General features: G+C 66.7%; 1 protein-coding gene across 1 annotated transcript in view; it reads left to right on the forward strand.

Annotated features, from left to right (window-relative positions):
* The first annotated feature begins 6,340 nt into the window (after positions 1 to 6,340).
* LOC125345518 (guanine nucleotide exchange factor DBS-like) overlaps positions 6,341 to 13,869 on the forward strand; it is a 928,411-nt gene continuing 920,882 nt past the window's right edge. Inside the window, 1 exon segment of the mRNA XM_048337652.1 lies at positions 6,341 to 6,439. Coding sequence (XP_048193609.1) covers positions 6,367 to 6,439 — 73 coding nt within the window. The 5' untranslated portion in view covers positions 6,341 to 6,366.

Below are 13,869 nucleotides of genomic sequence, written 5' to 3' on the forward strand. Positions count from 1 at the left end.
ACCGAGCACGGGCCAGGCGCCAGGCCGCGCTGCTACTCGCGTCCAGAGAAGGTTCCTGTTCTTACAGGAGAGGTGGTTGGGTTTGGGGGAGTCACCCAGGCTGAGGCTGGGAGAGGATCTGGGGGTGGGGGTGGGGGACAGACACCTCCACAAAGCGTGTCACGTGCTAGTGTGGACCAGAGCAGCGGTGCCCCCTGACAGCAGGGTGGGCTGACTGGGAGCTATCCTAGCGGCAAGGGGCTTCAATTTCAGTCCAGGACCTTGACTCAACACAGAGACCACCATGGAGCCTTACACAGAGATGGGACCTGAAACTTCTCTCTCACCGAAGACGTCTGGGAGCTGTGTACTCCCTTAGGCCCTGGATCACCCAGCCCAGCAGCAGGTCCCATGACCCGGTCCTCGGAGTGGCAGAACACCAGCCTGTGTGCTGTGGGGTGTCCAGTGACACAAAGGCTGCTACGGTGTTCCTGGGCTCACAGACAGGAGGCACTTCTGAGAGATAACCAGAGCAAACACAGCAAGGAACAGGGGACCCCAGACGGAGACGGCGAGGGGCAAGGCTAAAGGTTGAGTCACACCAGTTGAAGAAAAGATGGCGTTTCAGTGTGGGGTGGTGGAATGTGAACCTTGGAGTGTGGTATAAAATAAGAATCCCAACCCAGGACCAGTCAAGCAGAGGGGCTATGGCAAGCCTGAGGAATGTGGTGTGCAATCCAGGAAGTCACACCAACGATGAAGACTGACGCATCCAATCCATGAAGTCATGCAGGGGTAAAGACTGGTGCATGCAGTCCAGGAAGTCACACCAGGGACAAAGACTGGCAATGCAGTCCAGGAAGTCACACCAGGGACAAAGACTGGCAATGCAGTCCAGGAAGTCACACCAGGGACAAAGACTGGCGCATGCAATCCAGGAAGTCACACCAGGACAAAGACTGCCGCATGCAATCCAGGAAGTCACACCAAAGATGAAGACTGGTGCATGCAATCCAGGAAGTCACACCAGGGACAAAGACTGGCAATGCAGTCCAGGAAGTCACACCAGGGACAAAGACTGGCGCATGCAATCCAGGAAGTCACACCAGGAATGAAGGCTGGCGCATGCAGTCCAGGAAGTCACGCAGGGCTGAAGGCTGGCGCGTGCTCTTGGAGCCAGCCAGGAGCTGGGCCTCCAGGCAAGGAAGGGGCCATGGGGAAACAGCACCTGCTCAACACCTTGCTCCAAAGGCCAGGGCAGATGGCTCCAGACCACCTCTTTTTTCTTGATTAAAAAAGTGTGTGTAGGGCTGGGATATAGCCTAGTGCAAGAGTGCCTGCCTCGGATACACGAGGCCCTAGGTTCAATTCCCCAGCACCACATATACAGAAAACGGCCAGAAGCGGCGCTGTGGCTCAAGTGGCAGAGTGCTAGCCTTGACCGGGAAGAAGCCAGGGACAGTGCTCAGGCCCTGAGTCCAAGGCCCAGGACTGGCCAAAAAAAAAAAAAAAAAAAAGTGTGTGAACCTGGGGCGCTGGTGGCTCACACAAGCCGTGCGGTGTGAACATGGGAACTGGTGGCTGACACGTGGTGGGCGGTGTGAAGCTGGGCGCTGGTGGCTCACACCTGGTAGACGGTGTGAAGCTGGGCGCTGGTGGCTCACACTGGTGGGCGGTTGTGAAGCTGGGTGCTGGTGGCTCACACCTGGTAGACGGTGTGAAGCTGGGCGCTGGTGGCTCACACCTGGTGGGAGGTGTGAAGCTGGGCGCTGGTGGCTCACACCTGGTAGACGGTGTGAAGCTGGGTGCTGGTGGCTCACACCTGCTGGGCGGTGTGAAGCTGGGCGCTGGTGGCTCACACCTGCTGGGGCGGTGTGAAGCTGGGGGCTGGTGGCTCACACCTGCTGGGGCGGTGTGAAGCTGGGTGCTGGTGGCTCACACCTGCTGGGGCGGTGTGAAGCTGGGCGCTGGTGGCTCACACCTGGTAGACGGTGTGAAGCTGGGCGCTGGTGGCTGACACCTGCTGGGCGGTGTGAAGCTGGGTGCTGGTGGCTCACACCTGGTAGACGGTGTGAAGCTGGGCGCTGGTGGCTCACACCTGGTGGGAGGTGTGAAGCTGGGCGCTGGTGGCTCACACCTGGTAGACGGTGTGAAGCTGGGCGCTGGTGGCTCACACCTGGTAGACGGTGTGAAGCTGGGCGCTGGTGGCTCACACCTGGTAGACGGTGTGAAGCTGGGCGCTGGTGGCTCACACCTGCTGGGGGCGGTGTGAAGCTGGGCGCTGGTGGCTCACACCTGGTGGGCAGTGTGAAGCTGGGTGCTGGTGGCTCACACCTGGTGGGAGGTGTGAAGCTGTGAACTGGTGGCTCACACCTGCTGGGCGGTGTGAAGCTGGTGCTGGTGGCTCACACCTGCTGGGGCGGTGTGAAGCTGGGGGCTGGTGGCTCACACCTGGTGGGCGGTGTGAAGCTGGGTGCTGGTGGCTCACACCTGGTGGGCGGTGTGAAGCTGGGTGCTGGTGGCTCACACCTGGTGGGCGGTGTGAAGCTGGGTGCTGGTGGCTCACACCTGGTAGATGGTGTGAAGCTGGGCGCTGGTGGCTCACACCTGCTGGGTGGTTTGAAGCTGGGTGCTGGTGGGCTGACACCTGGTGGGCGGTGTGAAGCTGGGCGCTGGTGGCTCACACCTGCTGGGCGGTGTGAAGCTGGGGGCTGGTGGCTCACACCTGGTGGACGGTGTGAAGCTGGGGGCTGGTGGTTCACACCTGGTGGACGGTGTGAAGCTGGGCGCTGTGGCTCACACCTGGTAGACGGTGTGAAGCTGGGCGCTGGTGGCTCACACCTGGTAGACGGTGTGAAGCTGGGCGCTGGTGGCTCACACCTGGTGGCGGTGTGAAGCTGGGCGCTGGAGGCTCACACCTGGTAGACGGTGTGAAGCTGGGCGCTGGTGGCTCACACCTGGTGGGCGGTGTGAAGCTGGGCGCTGGTGCTCACACCTGGTGGGCAGTGTGAAGCTGGGCGCTGGTGGCTCACACCTGGTAGACGGTGTGAAGCTGGGTGCTGGTGGCTCACACCTGGTGGGCGGTGTGAAGCTGGGCGCTGGTGGCTCACACCAGGTGGGCCCGCGTGGGCCTCCTGACTGGCTGCCGCACCTTTGTAGTGAATATGCCGCGATCTGGGTCTTTCACCCGAAGGCAGTGCAAGCATTTAAATACGTAAGCGGCATTTTCCCACCCCCGACGCTTGTACGAGCGTGGCTGACAGGGTGCCGTGAAAGTCATTTCCTGTGGGTCTCCAGAGCAGCCGCACAGCCAGACCAGAGTCTGGGCCCATGGGGAGCAGCCCTGCCCCGGGGGCAGCCCCGCACCTGGTGTCCATGCCCCACACGCCTGCTCTTGTGTGCCGTTGTGCGTGGGTGTGCGTGGGTGTGCATGGGTGTGGTGGGGGTGTGTGTGTGTGTGTGTGCACACCAGTACTGGCCCTTGAACCCAGGTCCCGGCTGCTTTTTTCACTCAAGGCTGGCGCTCTACCAATTGAGCCACAGCTCTACTTCTGGCTTTTTTTTGGTGTGATTTTTGGGGTTTTTTTTGGCGACTAATGAAGACTCGACCTTGGTGACTTTCCTTCCTGGCTGGCTTTGAACCTCCGCCGGATCTCTGACACGCACGGAGGGCCCCCCTGCCTTCCCGGGCAACCCGTGGAAACCTCGCGGAGGTGTCCGTGGCACGACACACTTGAGTGCACACCTCCTCCCTCCGCCGCCCGCCACTGCCCGGAGCCACGCCGAGCCGGCCCGGCCCGGAGCCTCGTCCTGGGAGACCCAGGCAGAGCAGCGCCCCAGCATCGAGTCCCCCCCCCCCCCCCCGGAGCACAGGTGTGCTGTCGGGACCCCGTCCCCAGCCCAGACTCGTGAGGTGTGGGCGAGTGGGTCCCCGACGCCTGGCGGAGACCTCGGGCCCGGGGCAGGACCTCGGGCGGGGGCCCCCCCGGCCCCTCAGGGCCCGCAGAGCCCCGGGGTCCAGGTGCGGCCACACCGGGCGTGGCCTGCTTCCGCGGCCTTCTATTTGACTGTGGTTCCGCCTGTGTTTGCTCTGTGTGTTCTCATCAGCCTGCAGCTGCTGGCTCCAGACGGGCCGACGAGGCCTGCAGACGGTGGCTGGTCATCAGAGGACAGGGACACGGGAGGCTCTGTTCCGAGGGACCGGATGGGGAGCTGCCTGCCCGGCTTCCTGGTCCGCGTGTGGCTGGTCAGAAGGTGCCGAGCGCCCCTCCCTGAGGGCAGGCTCCGCTCAGCGCCGTGGCTTCCCGTGGCCAGCGTCCGGGGCCTGGCGTTGAGTTTCACGAGGCCCTGGGTGCGTTGGGGCTCGGCGTGGCGCTGCAGCCTCTCTGTGCTGGTGTTCCCGGGTCGTTGCGGGCGGCTGTCCCTTCTGCAGGTGTTCACCCGGGGGTGAGGCGCGGGGCCTGGCCTGCGGGTGAACGTGCGCGGCCCCTCCGCCCTGTTAATCTCCGTAATCCCCAGGCCCGGGAGGCCGCTGCTGCCGTCACGTGCACGGACACCTGAGAACAGTACACGGCACAGAGCAGAGCGGAGACTCGGGGTCTGCAGCTCGGCGGGGGCGGCGGGGGGCCGGGGGGGCAGCGGGGGGCCCCGGGGGACAGGCGTTCCCAGCGCGACCGACCCGAGGGGCTGGGCTCCGGCGCCCTCCCGCGCTAGCAGGTTTGGAACGGCTGGAGACGGGCCGAGGCGCTCTCCGCCTGGCCCCTGGCGGGGGAAGGGCACCCGGGGCTGCACAGCCATGCTGCCCCGCTGCCCCCGGGGGGGAGAGGTGGGTTTGCCCCCCACCTGGCCGGGAGGAAAGCCAGACCTCCCCCACCCAGGGCTTGGGGACGGGGAGCACTGGCCCGCGTTTGGGGGGGGGGGCGGGGGCGGGGAGAGAATGTCGTTTTCCTCCCTGAAGTTTTGGGTCCGGAGGTCAGGTCTCGATCCTGACGGGCCGGCTGTCAGCCGGAACGTGCTGTGTGCCATCCTCAGGGAGGTCTGTGTGAGCATTGTCCTTTAGACGCTTCAGACCTGGGGCCCAAGGTCGGCAAGCGGCAGGTGGGCAGCCACCTCTCCCCTCCCCCAGGAAGCCTCCCCACGGGAGAGGGAGGGAGGAGAGGGGGGAGAGGGCGGCGGCGTCCTGGGAGGCGTGGCCCCTCAGCTCCGCGCCCAGCCTCGCCAGGACAAAGGGTCCCGTCGCTCACGGGGTCCCAGGCCCGAGCTGTGCACACCCAGCGCCAGGAGGGCACGAGGACTAGCGCACACTTCCACGTGCGGGTGGAGAGAGTCACGGGAGCCGCTGGACCCCAGAGAGAGGGCGTGGGGGTCTGGGGACAGCCCCCCAGAAACCAGACCTCAGGGGACGGAATGGAGGGCTCGGGGTCCCCCCCCACAGGCACCAGAACCCCAGCTCCCCCGCGCCGGGCCCCTGCGGCGCGAGGACTCACCCTTCTCTCAGACTCCCCTCGGGTTCCGGGGCTCCGCTCCGGCCCCCACATCGGTGACCTCGGGCCCCCTCGGAACTTACGAACCGAGGCTCGGGGACCCCCGTGCGGCCCGCAGAGCCAAGCCCCGCCCCCCCCCCCCCCCGGGCCTCCTGGATCCCCCGGGCTGCGGGGTCGGTCGGCCCTGGACAGGCAGAGCTCCGGGCTCCCTCGCACGCCGCCTCTCCCGGCCCACCGTCCTCACGGCCGGTGACGCGCGAGAGCCGCGAGACCCTCGCTCCCGGTGAGCGGGCACACACACGCGCACACACGTTCACACACGTGTGAGTGCACACACAGGCCCCCCTCCAGAACAGGTGCCACAGGCAGGTACAGACACAGACGCGTGTGCACACACGCGTACACGCACACACAGGCCCCCCCCCCGAGTGGGTGTCACGAGAGGCTCGGGCACGCGTGCACACACGCGCGTGCACACACCCAGGACCCTCAGCCCCGGGGGTGTCACCGGCAGGCGTAAGCCCTGGGGCTGGGGGCTGGGCTCCCCGAGGCTCACGGGGCCTGGGCTGAGCCAGGGCCCCGCAGGGAGGGTCCAGACAGGCAACCGGGGCGCCCGGAGCTGCTGCCGGGAGCGCAGCCGCCGCCAGGCTTTCAAGAGTTAAACGTCTGCAGGATCAGGGAGCCGCGCCGGCTCCTTAATCAGGGACATCGAACGTGAAGCCCTGGGAGGAGGCAGCAGCCGCGTCCTCCCGGCTGGCGAGCCCGCGAAGCCGCCGTGCCCCGCACAGGCAGCCCAAGATGGAGCTGGGCTGCCTTCCTCTGTGTGCCCCAGGTGGGCGTTCCGGGAGACAGGTCCCCAGCTCCTGACGGACGGACGGCCGCTGCGGGTGACAATGGTGGCGGCATGACGTTGAGCCTCCTGTCGCTCTTGTCCCGGGACATCGCGGCCCTGTGGCTTCTGCTGAAGGCCAGCGCAGGTGCGTGGGGCACCAGGGGCCCTTGTCTGTGGGGTGGCGGCGTGGGGGGGGGACGGGAGGGCGGGCGGGAGGGGCCCTGGGCCGGGCTCACGGGTAAATGACAGGGTTGCGGCGGGCAGGGGGGTGGGTGGTGCCGGCGGGTCGGAGAGGGAGCCGCCGCACGCTCAGGGTTGGGGTAGGGCACCTCGGCCGTGGTCTGGACTGGCCTGCCTGCACCCCCATCCTCAGAAGCCCCTGGACCCCCCCGTATCCGCTCCTGGAACGGAGGCACGCGTACCTGCACGGGGGGCAGGGCAGGAGCCGGGGCTCCCCGGGCTCCTTTGTTTGGGATTGAGCGGCAGGTTAGCCAGGGCCAGGCCGGCCGGGAGTGTCGTCCCCAGCGCCCGCCGGCTCTGCCTCAGAGGGAGCCGCGCTGGGGACTGGGAACAAGGGCGTGTGAGAAGGGGACACGGCCGCCGGCCAGGGCGCCGACCCGGCGTGCCGAGAGGAAGTGGTCCTTTTCAGAGGCAGGGGGGAAGGAAGCGCGTTGGGAGGCGGCGGCGGCGTGCAGTCATTGTGTTCCAGGGGCCTTTCTGCCCGGCGGCGTGGTGAACGAGGCGTGCCGGCTGGCCGGGTCTTTCCGTGAACGGAACCTCAGCTGTCAGCCGTGACAAATAAACACGGAAAGTTTGCCATTTTAAAAACGAAACAACCCGTGTGATGAATGGTGCATTACAGGGGCGGGTGGGGGCGGGGGCGGGGGGGGGCAGGTCCCAGCCTCCCGCCGGCCCCGCCCCCTCCCTCCCCCCCCCTCCCCCTCCCTCCCTCCCTCTCCTTCTTGTCTGTCTGTCTCAGAATCTATGACTTCAAGGCATCCCCTTGTCTCTCTCTGTTTCTCTGCCTCTCTACCAGTCTGCTTTTCTGTCTGTCTGTCTCTTTCACACACACACACACACACACACACACACACACACACTCACACCCCACCAGTGGCTCCGCTCAGCTCTGTGCCGCTGTGCGCCTCCTCCTCCCCGTGGGTCATCTTTCGCCGGTACCCTGGCGAGCCCGGCCTTCCTCTCCACGCTCCTGCCCGTGGCGGTGGTTTGTCTGAGGTGTTGCGTGAGTGCTGGTGCAGCTTCCCCTTTGCCCCTTCCGGAGAGCCACCCAGCTCCCGCGAGCCCCACGGAGGACGCGCCTCTGTTGGGGTCATTCGTGTCTTTCTGGCTTTAATGGAATGTTTTATTTTCCTGTTAGCAAATACTTAATTCTTGAGATGTTAAGAAAAGGAGAAAGCCACAAAAGTAGGTCATCAAAATCTCCTTTTCTAGGGCTGGGGATGTGGCCTAGTGGCAACAGCGCTTGCCTCGTATACAGGAAGCCCTGGGTTCGATTCCTCAGCACCACATATATAGAAAACGGCCAGAAGTGGCGCTGTGGCTCACGTGGCAGAAGCCAGGGACAGTGCTCAGGCCCTGAGTTCAAGGCCCAGGACTGGCAAAAAAAAAAAAACTCCTTTTCTAAAGAACAGTGGATGGTGTGCAGGTAATGGGTGACACGCGTGTGGTGCGTGTGCGTGTGGCCTGTGTGTGGCCGGGGCGCGTGCTGTGCACACCCTTCCTGTAAGAGTCCGCTGGCCCGCACAGGCCTGGGTAGGATGTGGAGACTGCCGTCGGCCTAGGACGTCCGGGCCTGGCGTGAGCTGGGACGGCCTGGCGGAGGGTCCCTGCACACGGAGTCCCTGTGCCTGGAGGAGGGCGGGCAGGTGCGGTGTGGCCGGCGGGGGCAGCGACCGCGGCAGGCTTTGCTCAGGCTGCTGTGCGTTGTAGCTGCAACTCCACAAGGAGCTTCCAAACGGGGCAAGCCCTGTGGTTGCTTTGCACTGTGCCGTGGTCTGGTTGTTGAGCCGCCCTGTGGTTGGGATTGTGCCGTGGTCTGGTTGTTGAGCCGCCCCGTGGTTGGGATTGTGCCGTGGTCTGGCTGTTGAGCTGCCCTGTGGTTGGGTTTGCGCTGTGCTGTGGTCTGGTTGTTGAGTAACCCCGTGATTGGGTTTGCGCTGTGCTGTGGTCTGGTTGTTGAGCCGCCCCGTGGTTGGGATTGTGCCGTGGTCTGGTTGTTGAGCAGCCCCGTGGTTTGCGCTGTGGTCTGGTTGTTGAGCAGCCCCGTGGTTGGGTTTGCGCTGTGCCGTGGTCTGGTTGTTGAGCAGCCCCGTGGTTGGGATTGTGCTGTGGTCTGGCTGTTGAGTAGCCCCGTGGTTGGTTTGCGCTGTGCTGTGTCTGGTTGTTGAGCCGCCCCGTGGTTGGGATTGTGCCGTGGTCTGGTTGTTGAGCCGCCCCGTGGTTGGGATTGTGCCGTGGTCTGGTTGTTGAGCAGCCCGTGGTTTGCGCTGTGGTCTGGTTGTTGAGTAGCCCCGTGGTTGGATTTGCGCTGTGCCGTGGTCTGGTTGTTGAGCAGCCCCGTGGTTGGGTTTGCGCTGTGCCGTGGTCTGGTTGTTGAGCCGCCCCGTGGTTGGGTTTGCGCTGTGCCGTGGTCTGGTTGTTGAGCAGCCCCGTGGTTGGTTTTGCGCTGTGCCGTGCTGCTTCTGGCTGTTGAGATTCGCTGGGTTGGTTGCGCTGTCCCGTGTTGCAGTGAGCCCCGTGGTTGGAGTTTGCGCTGTGCCGTGGTCTGGCTGTTGAGCAGCCCCGTGGTTGGGATTTGCTGTGCCGTGGTCTGGCTGTTGAGTAGCCCGTGTTGGGTTTGCGCTGTGCCGTGGTCTGCTGTTGAGCTGCCCTGTGGTTGGGTTGCGCTGTGCCGTGGTCTGGCTGTGAGTAGCCCCGTGGTTGGGTTTGCGCTGTGCCGTGGTCTGGTTGTTGAGCAGCCCCGTGGTTGGGTTTGCGCTGTGCTGTGGTCTGGTTGTTGAGCCGCCCCGTGGTTGGGTTTGCGCTGTGCCGTGGTCTGGTTGTTGAGTAGCCCCGTGGTTGGATTGCGCTGTGCCGTGGTCTGGTTGTTGAGCTGCCCCGTGGTTGGGTTTGCGCTGTGCTGTGGTCTGGTTGTTGAGCCGCCCCGTGGTTGGGTTTGCGCTGTGCCGTGGTCTGGTTGTTGAGCAGCCCCGTGGTTGGGGTTTGCGCTGTGCCGTGGTCTGGTTGTTGAGTAGCCCCGTGGTTGGGTTTGCGCTGTGCTGTGGTCTGGTTGTTGAGCCGCCCCGTGGTTGGGTTTGCGCTGTGCCGTGGTCTGGTTGTTGAGCAGCCCCGTGGTTGGGTTTGCGCTGTGCCGTGGTCTGGCTGTTGAGCTGCCCTGTGGTTGGGTTTGCGCTGTGCGTGGTCTGGCTGTTGAGTAGCCCGTGGTTGGGTTTGCGCTGTGCCGTGGTCTGGCTGTTGAGCAGCCCTGTGGTTGGGATTTGCTGTGCCGTGGTCTGGCTGTTGAGTAGCCCCGTGGTTGGGTTTGCGCTGTGCCGTGTCTGGTTGTTGAGCCGCCCCGTGGTTGGGTTTGCGCTGTGCCGTGGTCTGGTTGTTGAGCAGCCCCATGGTTTGCGCTGTGCCGTGGTCTGGTTGTTGAGTAGCCCCGTGGTTGGGATTGTGCGTGGTCTGGTTGTTGAGCAGCCCCGTGGTTTGCGCTGTGCCGTGGTCTGGTTGTTGAGCAGCCCCGTGGTTTGCACTGTGCCGTGGCCTGGTTGTTGAGTAGCCCCGTGGTTGGGATTGTGCTGTGGTCTGGTTGTTGAGCAGCCCCGTGGTTGGGTTTGCGCTGTGCCGTGGTCTGGTTGTTGAGCTGCCCCGTGGTTGGGATTGTGCCGTGGTCTGGTTGTTGAGCAGCCCCGTGGTTGGGATTGTGCTGTGGTCTGGTTGTTGAGCAGCCCCGTGGTTGGGTTTGCGCTGTGCCGTGGTCTGGTTGTTGAGCAGCCCCGTGGTTGGGTTTGCGCTGTGCCGTGGTCTGGCTGTTGAGCCGCCCCGTGGTTGGGTTTGTGCTGTGGTCTGGTTGTTGAGCAGCCCCGTGGTTGGGATTGTGCCGTGGTCTGGTTGTTGAGCCGCCCCGTGGTTGGGTTTGCGCTGTGCTGTGGTCTGGTTGTTGAGCCGCCCCGTGGTTGGGTTTGCGCTGTGCCGTGGTCTGGTTGTTGAGCAGCCCCGTGGTTGGGTTTGCGCTGTGCCGTGGTCTGGTAGAAGTGGACTGGACTTGCACAATGTCATCATCTCGCTGTTGCTGGTGGACTGGATTTGAGCCGTGCCATTGTCTGGTTGGTGGAGGTGGGGAGGTGGCTTTCCCCGGCCTCTGCTGGCTTCAGGACCTCCCCGCTGTCCCCGTGACCTCCCCGCTTTCCCCGTGACCTCCCCGCCCTCCCCGTGACCTCCCCGCCGCCCCTGTGACCTCCCCGCCCTCCCCGTGACCTCCCCGCCCTCCCGTGACCTCCGCCGCCCTGTGACCTCCCTGCCGTCCCTGTGACCTCCTCACCATCCCTGTGACCTCCCCGCCGTCCCCGTGACCTCCTCACCATCCCCGTGACCTCCCCCGCCGTCCCCGTGACCTCCCTGCCCTCCCCGTGACCTCCCCGCCGCCCCCGTGACCTCCCCACCCTCCCGTGACCTCCCTGCCGTCCCCGTGACCTCCTCACCATCCCTGTGACCTTCCCGCCGTCCCGTGACCTCCCCGCCACCCCTCCCCGCCACTGTCTCTGCAGACTTGAGCTGCCACATCCACCCTCTGTCCTCCCCTCGGAGGTGGGTGGGCCGCCCCTGCTGGGCCCTGTGGAGGCCCTCCTCCCCCTCCCCCTCCTCTTTCTCTTCCTCCCCCTCCCCCCTCCTCCCCTTCCCCCTCCTCTTCCTCCTCCTCCCCTCCCCCCCTCCTCCCCGTCCTCCCTTCCCTCCTCCCCCTCCTCCCCTCCTCCCCCTCCTCCTCCTGCGGGCGGGCGCTGGCCGTGTCTGCTCGGGCCGCCTCTCCAGTGACCACGGGTCAGGACTCGGGTGGCCGTGGGCCCCGCGCCCCACTTCCTGCGCCCCGTGCCCCGCGCCCTGCTCCCGCGCCCGCTCCCCGCGCCCCCCGCGCCCCCCCCCGCCCCGCTCCCTGCGACCCCCGCCCCACGCCCCGCGCACCTGTGGCCGTGGAGAGCCTGCGTGGCGCCCGGCTCAGTTGTTCCGGGTGCAGCAGCTGCAGAGTCCACCCCCCCCCACACACACACAGGGCTGGCGGGGGGCCCTCCCCCGCCATCCGCACACACGGGCCTGGCGAGGGGGGACGGGAGGGCGGGCCCACGGGGAGGGGGGCAGGGCTCACCGCACGCCGGCCCCTCCTCCCTGGGCTCGGGCAAGCCCCCGGGGTGCGCCCGGGGGAGGCTGGGGGCCGGAGCCCCTCTGGCTCTGGCCCCGGGTCCGCTCGGGGGCCCGCGCGGTGAGCGCCCCGCGGCCCCGGCGCGCGTGCGGCCTGTGCGCTGTCCCGCGGCCGGGGGCCGGGCTGGGCCTCTCCACGGACGCCCCGGCCGGCTGCGAGACGCCCCTCGACGCCCACCTCCGGGCTCCCCTGCGTCGCTCGGTGTCTGGGCTTCTCCGCTGCGCTGAGAGGCGCAGAGGGGAGCTGCCGGCGCAGAGCGGGGTCCCCCCCCGCCAGGGCCGCGGAGGCGCGCGCGCGGGAGGCGAGGCCGGCCCGGCGCCGTGAGCTCGCCTGCCGCCCCCGCCGCGTGGGAAGCTCGCGCACGCCCGGACCAGCGTGGTCTGAGGCCCGTCTCAGAAGGCGTTTACGGGACCCCTTTTCGACCCCTCGGTGGGCGTGGTGGGGGCCTCCGCGACCCTGCGCCGGCCCCCGTGGGCAGAAGGGTCCCCACGGGGGAGCTGAGCGCGGTGGTCCAGGCCTGCGAGGCCCCCGGGGAGGCCGCACGCCCTCGGGGCCAAGGGCCAGGACAGGTTCTTGGGGCCCCCCACCCCCCCAACCCCCGCCCGCAGCAGCTGCTCTGTTCGTTTCCAACAACAAAACTACGTTTACGGCGTCTTCCCTCCGCACCTTTATTCGAGATTTGAGAGGACTGGTGGGAGGGGAAGACGCTGATCGGCCAAGCCACTTCGGGTTGCGAGATGGGACACGCGTGTGGCCCACCCCGTAAGAGGACTGAAGCGAGCGTGTGCGAGAACTCCGTCCTTCCCGCGCGCGTGTGCGAGAACTCCATCCATCCCGCGCGCGTGTGCCAGAACTCCGTCCTTCCCACGCGCCGTGTGCGAGAACTCCATCCTTCCCGTGCGCGTGTGCCAGAACTCCGTCCTTCCCGTGCGCGTGTGCGAGAACTCCGTCCTTCCCGCGCGCGTGTGCAAGAACTCCGTCCTTCCCGCGCACGTGTGCGAGAACTCCTTCCTTCCCGCGCACGTGTGCGAGAACTCCGTCCTTCCCGCGTGCGTGTGCGAGAACTCCGTCCTTCCCACGCGTGTGTGCGAGAACTCCGTCCTTCCCACGCGTTGTGTGCGAGAACTCCGTCCTTCCCGCGCGCGTGTGCGAGAACGCCGTCCTCCCGGGACCTGACGTCAGACGTCGCCGTTACCGAGTTGCAATGCTCTCTGCGCCCCGGCGGCTTCCCTCGGGCCCCGTTCCGTGCGCACCCCGGCCGGCCCTGGGCGTAGACCCCGGTGGGGCCGAGGGCGGCCACGGCCCCCTCCACCACCGCGACCCGCCACCCCCCCCCCGACCCCCGCCAGTGAGAAGATGCGATTGTCCCTGACCGTGAGCGGGCGGCTATAAATAAAGGGTGATAATTAGCAAATAATAGGCTTCACTGTGCCGCCCGAGCTGCCCTCCCGTCTGCCCGCGTGGGGAGCCCTTTCTTCCCTGGGTCCCTGTGAGGGAGGCCGCCGGCCAGCCTACCCCCCCCCCCCGCAGCAGGGGCCTCGATTTCCCCCCACCCGGGCAGGCGCCCCCTCCTAGGGCGGGTACCTCGGTCAGTGGCCAGTGCTCCCTCCCTCCCTGCCCACCCGCCCTCGTGCCGTCTGACCGCAGGTCCTGGGGGGGACGGGGGCCGTGACAGCAGATGCCGTCACGGCTGCCGGCGGCCCAGACACAGCGGCCCTTCTGTGAGGACCGCCCTGCCCTTTGACCCCGCTTCCGTCTAGGTCATTCCTTCCCGGGAGACCCGGGTCACAGCGGGGCCGCTGCCTCCTTCCCGTCCGCGCGCACACACGGCGTGGTTCTCGCACGCCGTTCGGGCCTCTGGCGCCGCACGCACGGGCCCGTCAAGTGGAGATCCGGTGAGGGACAGGGGAGAGCTCCGGGCCCTGGCTCGCGGGCCCCTCTCTCGGCCGTCCTGGGGGTGCAGCTCCGGGCCCTGGCTCGCGGGCCCCTCCTCGGCCGTCCCGGGGGTGCAGCTCCGGGCCCTGGCTCGCGGGCCCCTCCTCGGCCGTCTCGGGGTGCAGACGTTGGCGTCCGGTCACGTCGGGGGAGCTGGGGTGGGGTGGGAAAGGTGTGCGCCGGGAGAGCAGTCCCGGGTCAGAGGTGCGCACCCCGGCCCCTTG

This window comes from Perognathus longimembris, unplaced genomic scaffold (genome assembly GCF_023159225.1).
Source record: "Perognathus longimembris pacificus isolate PPM17 unplaced genomic scaffold, ASM2315922v1 HiC_scaffold_5797, whole genome shotgun sequence".
Taxonomy (NCBI): domain Eukaryota; kingdom Metazoa; phylum Chordata; class Mammalia; order Rodentia; family Heteromyidae; genus Perognathus; species Perognathus longimembris.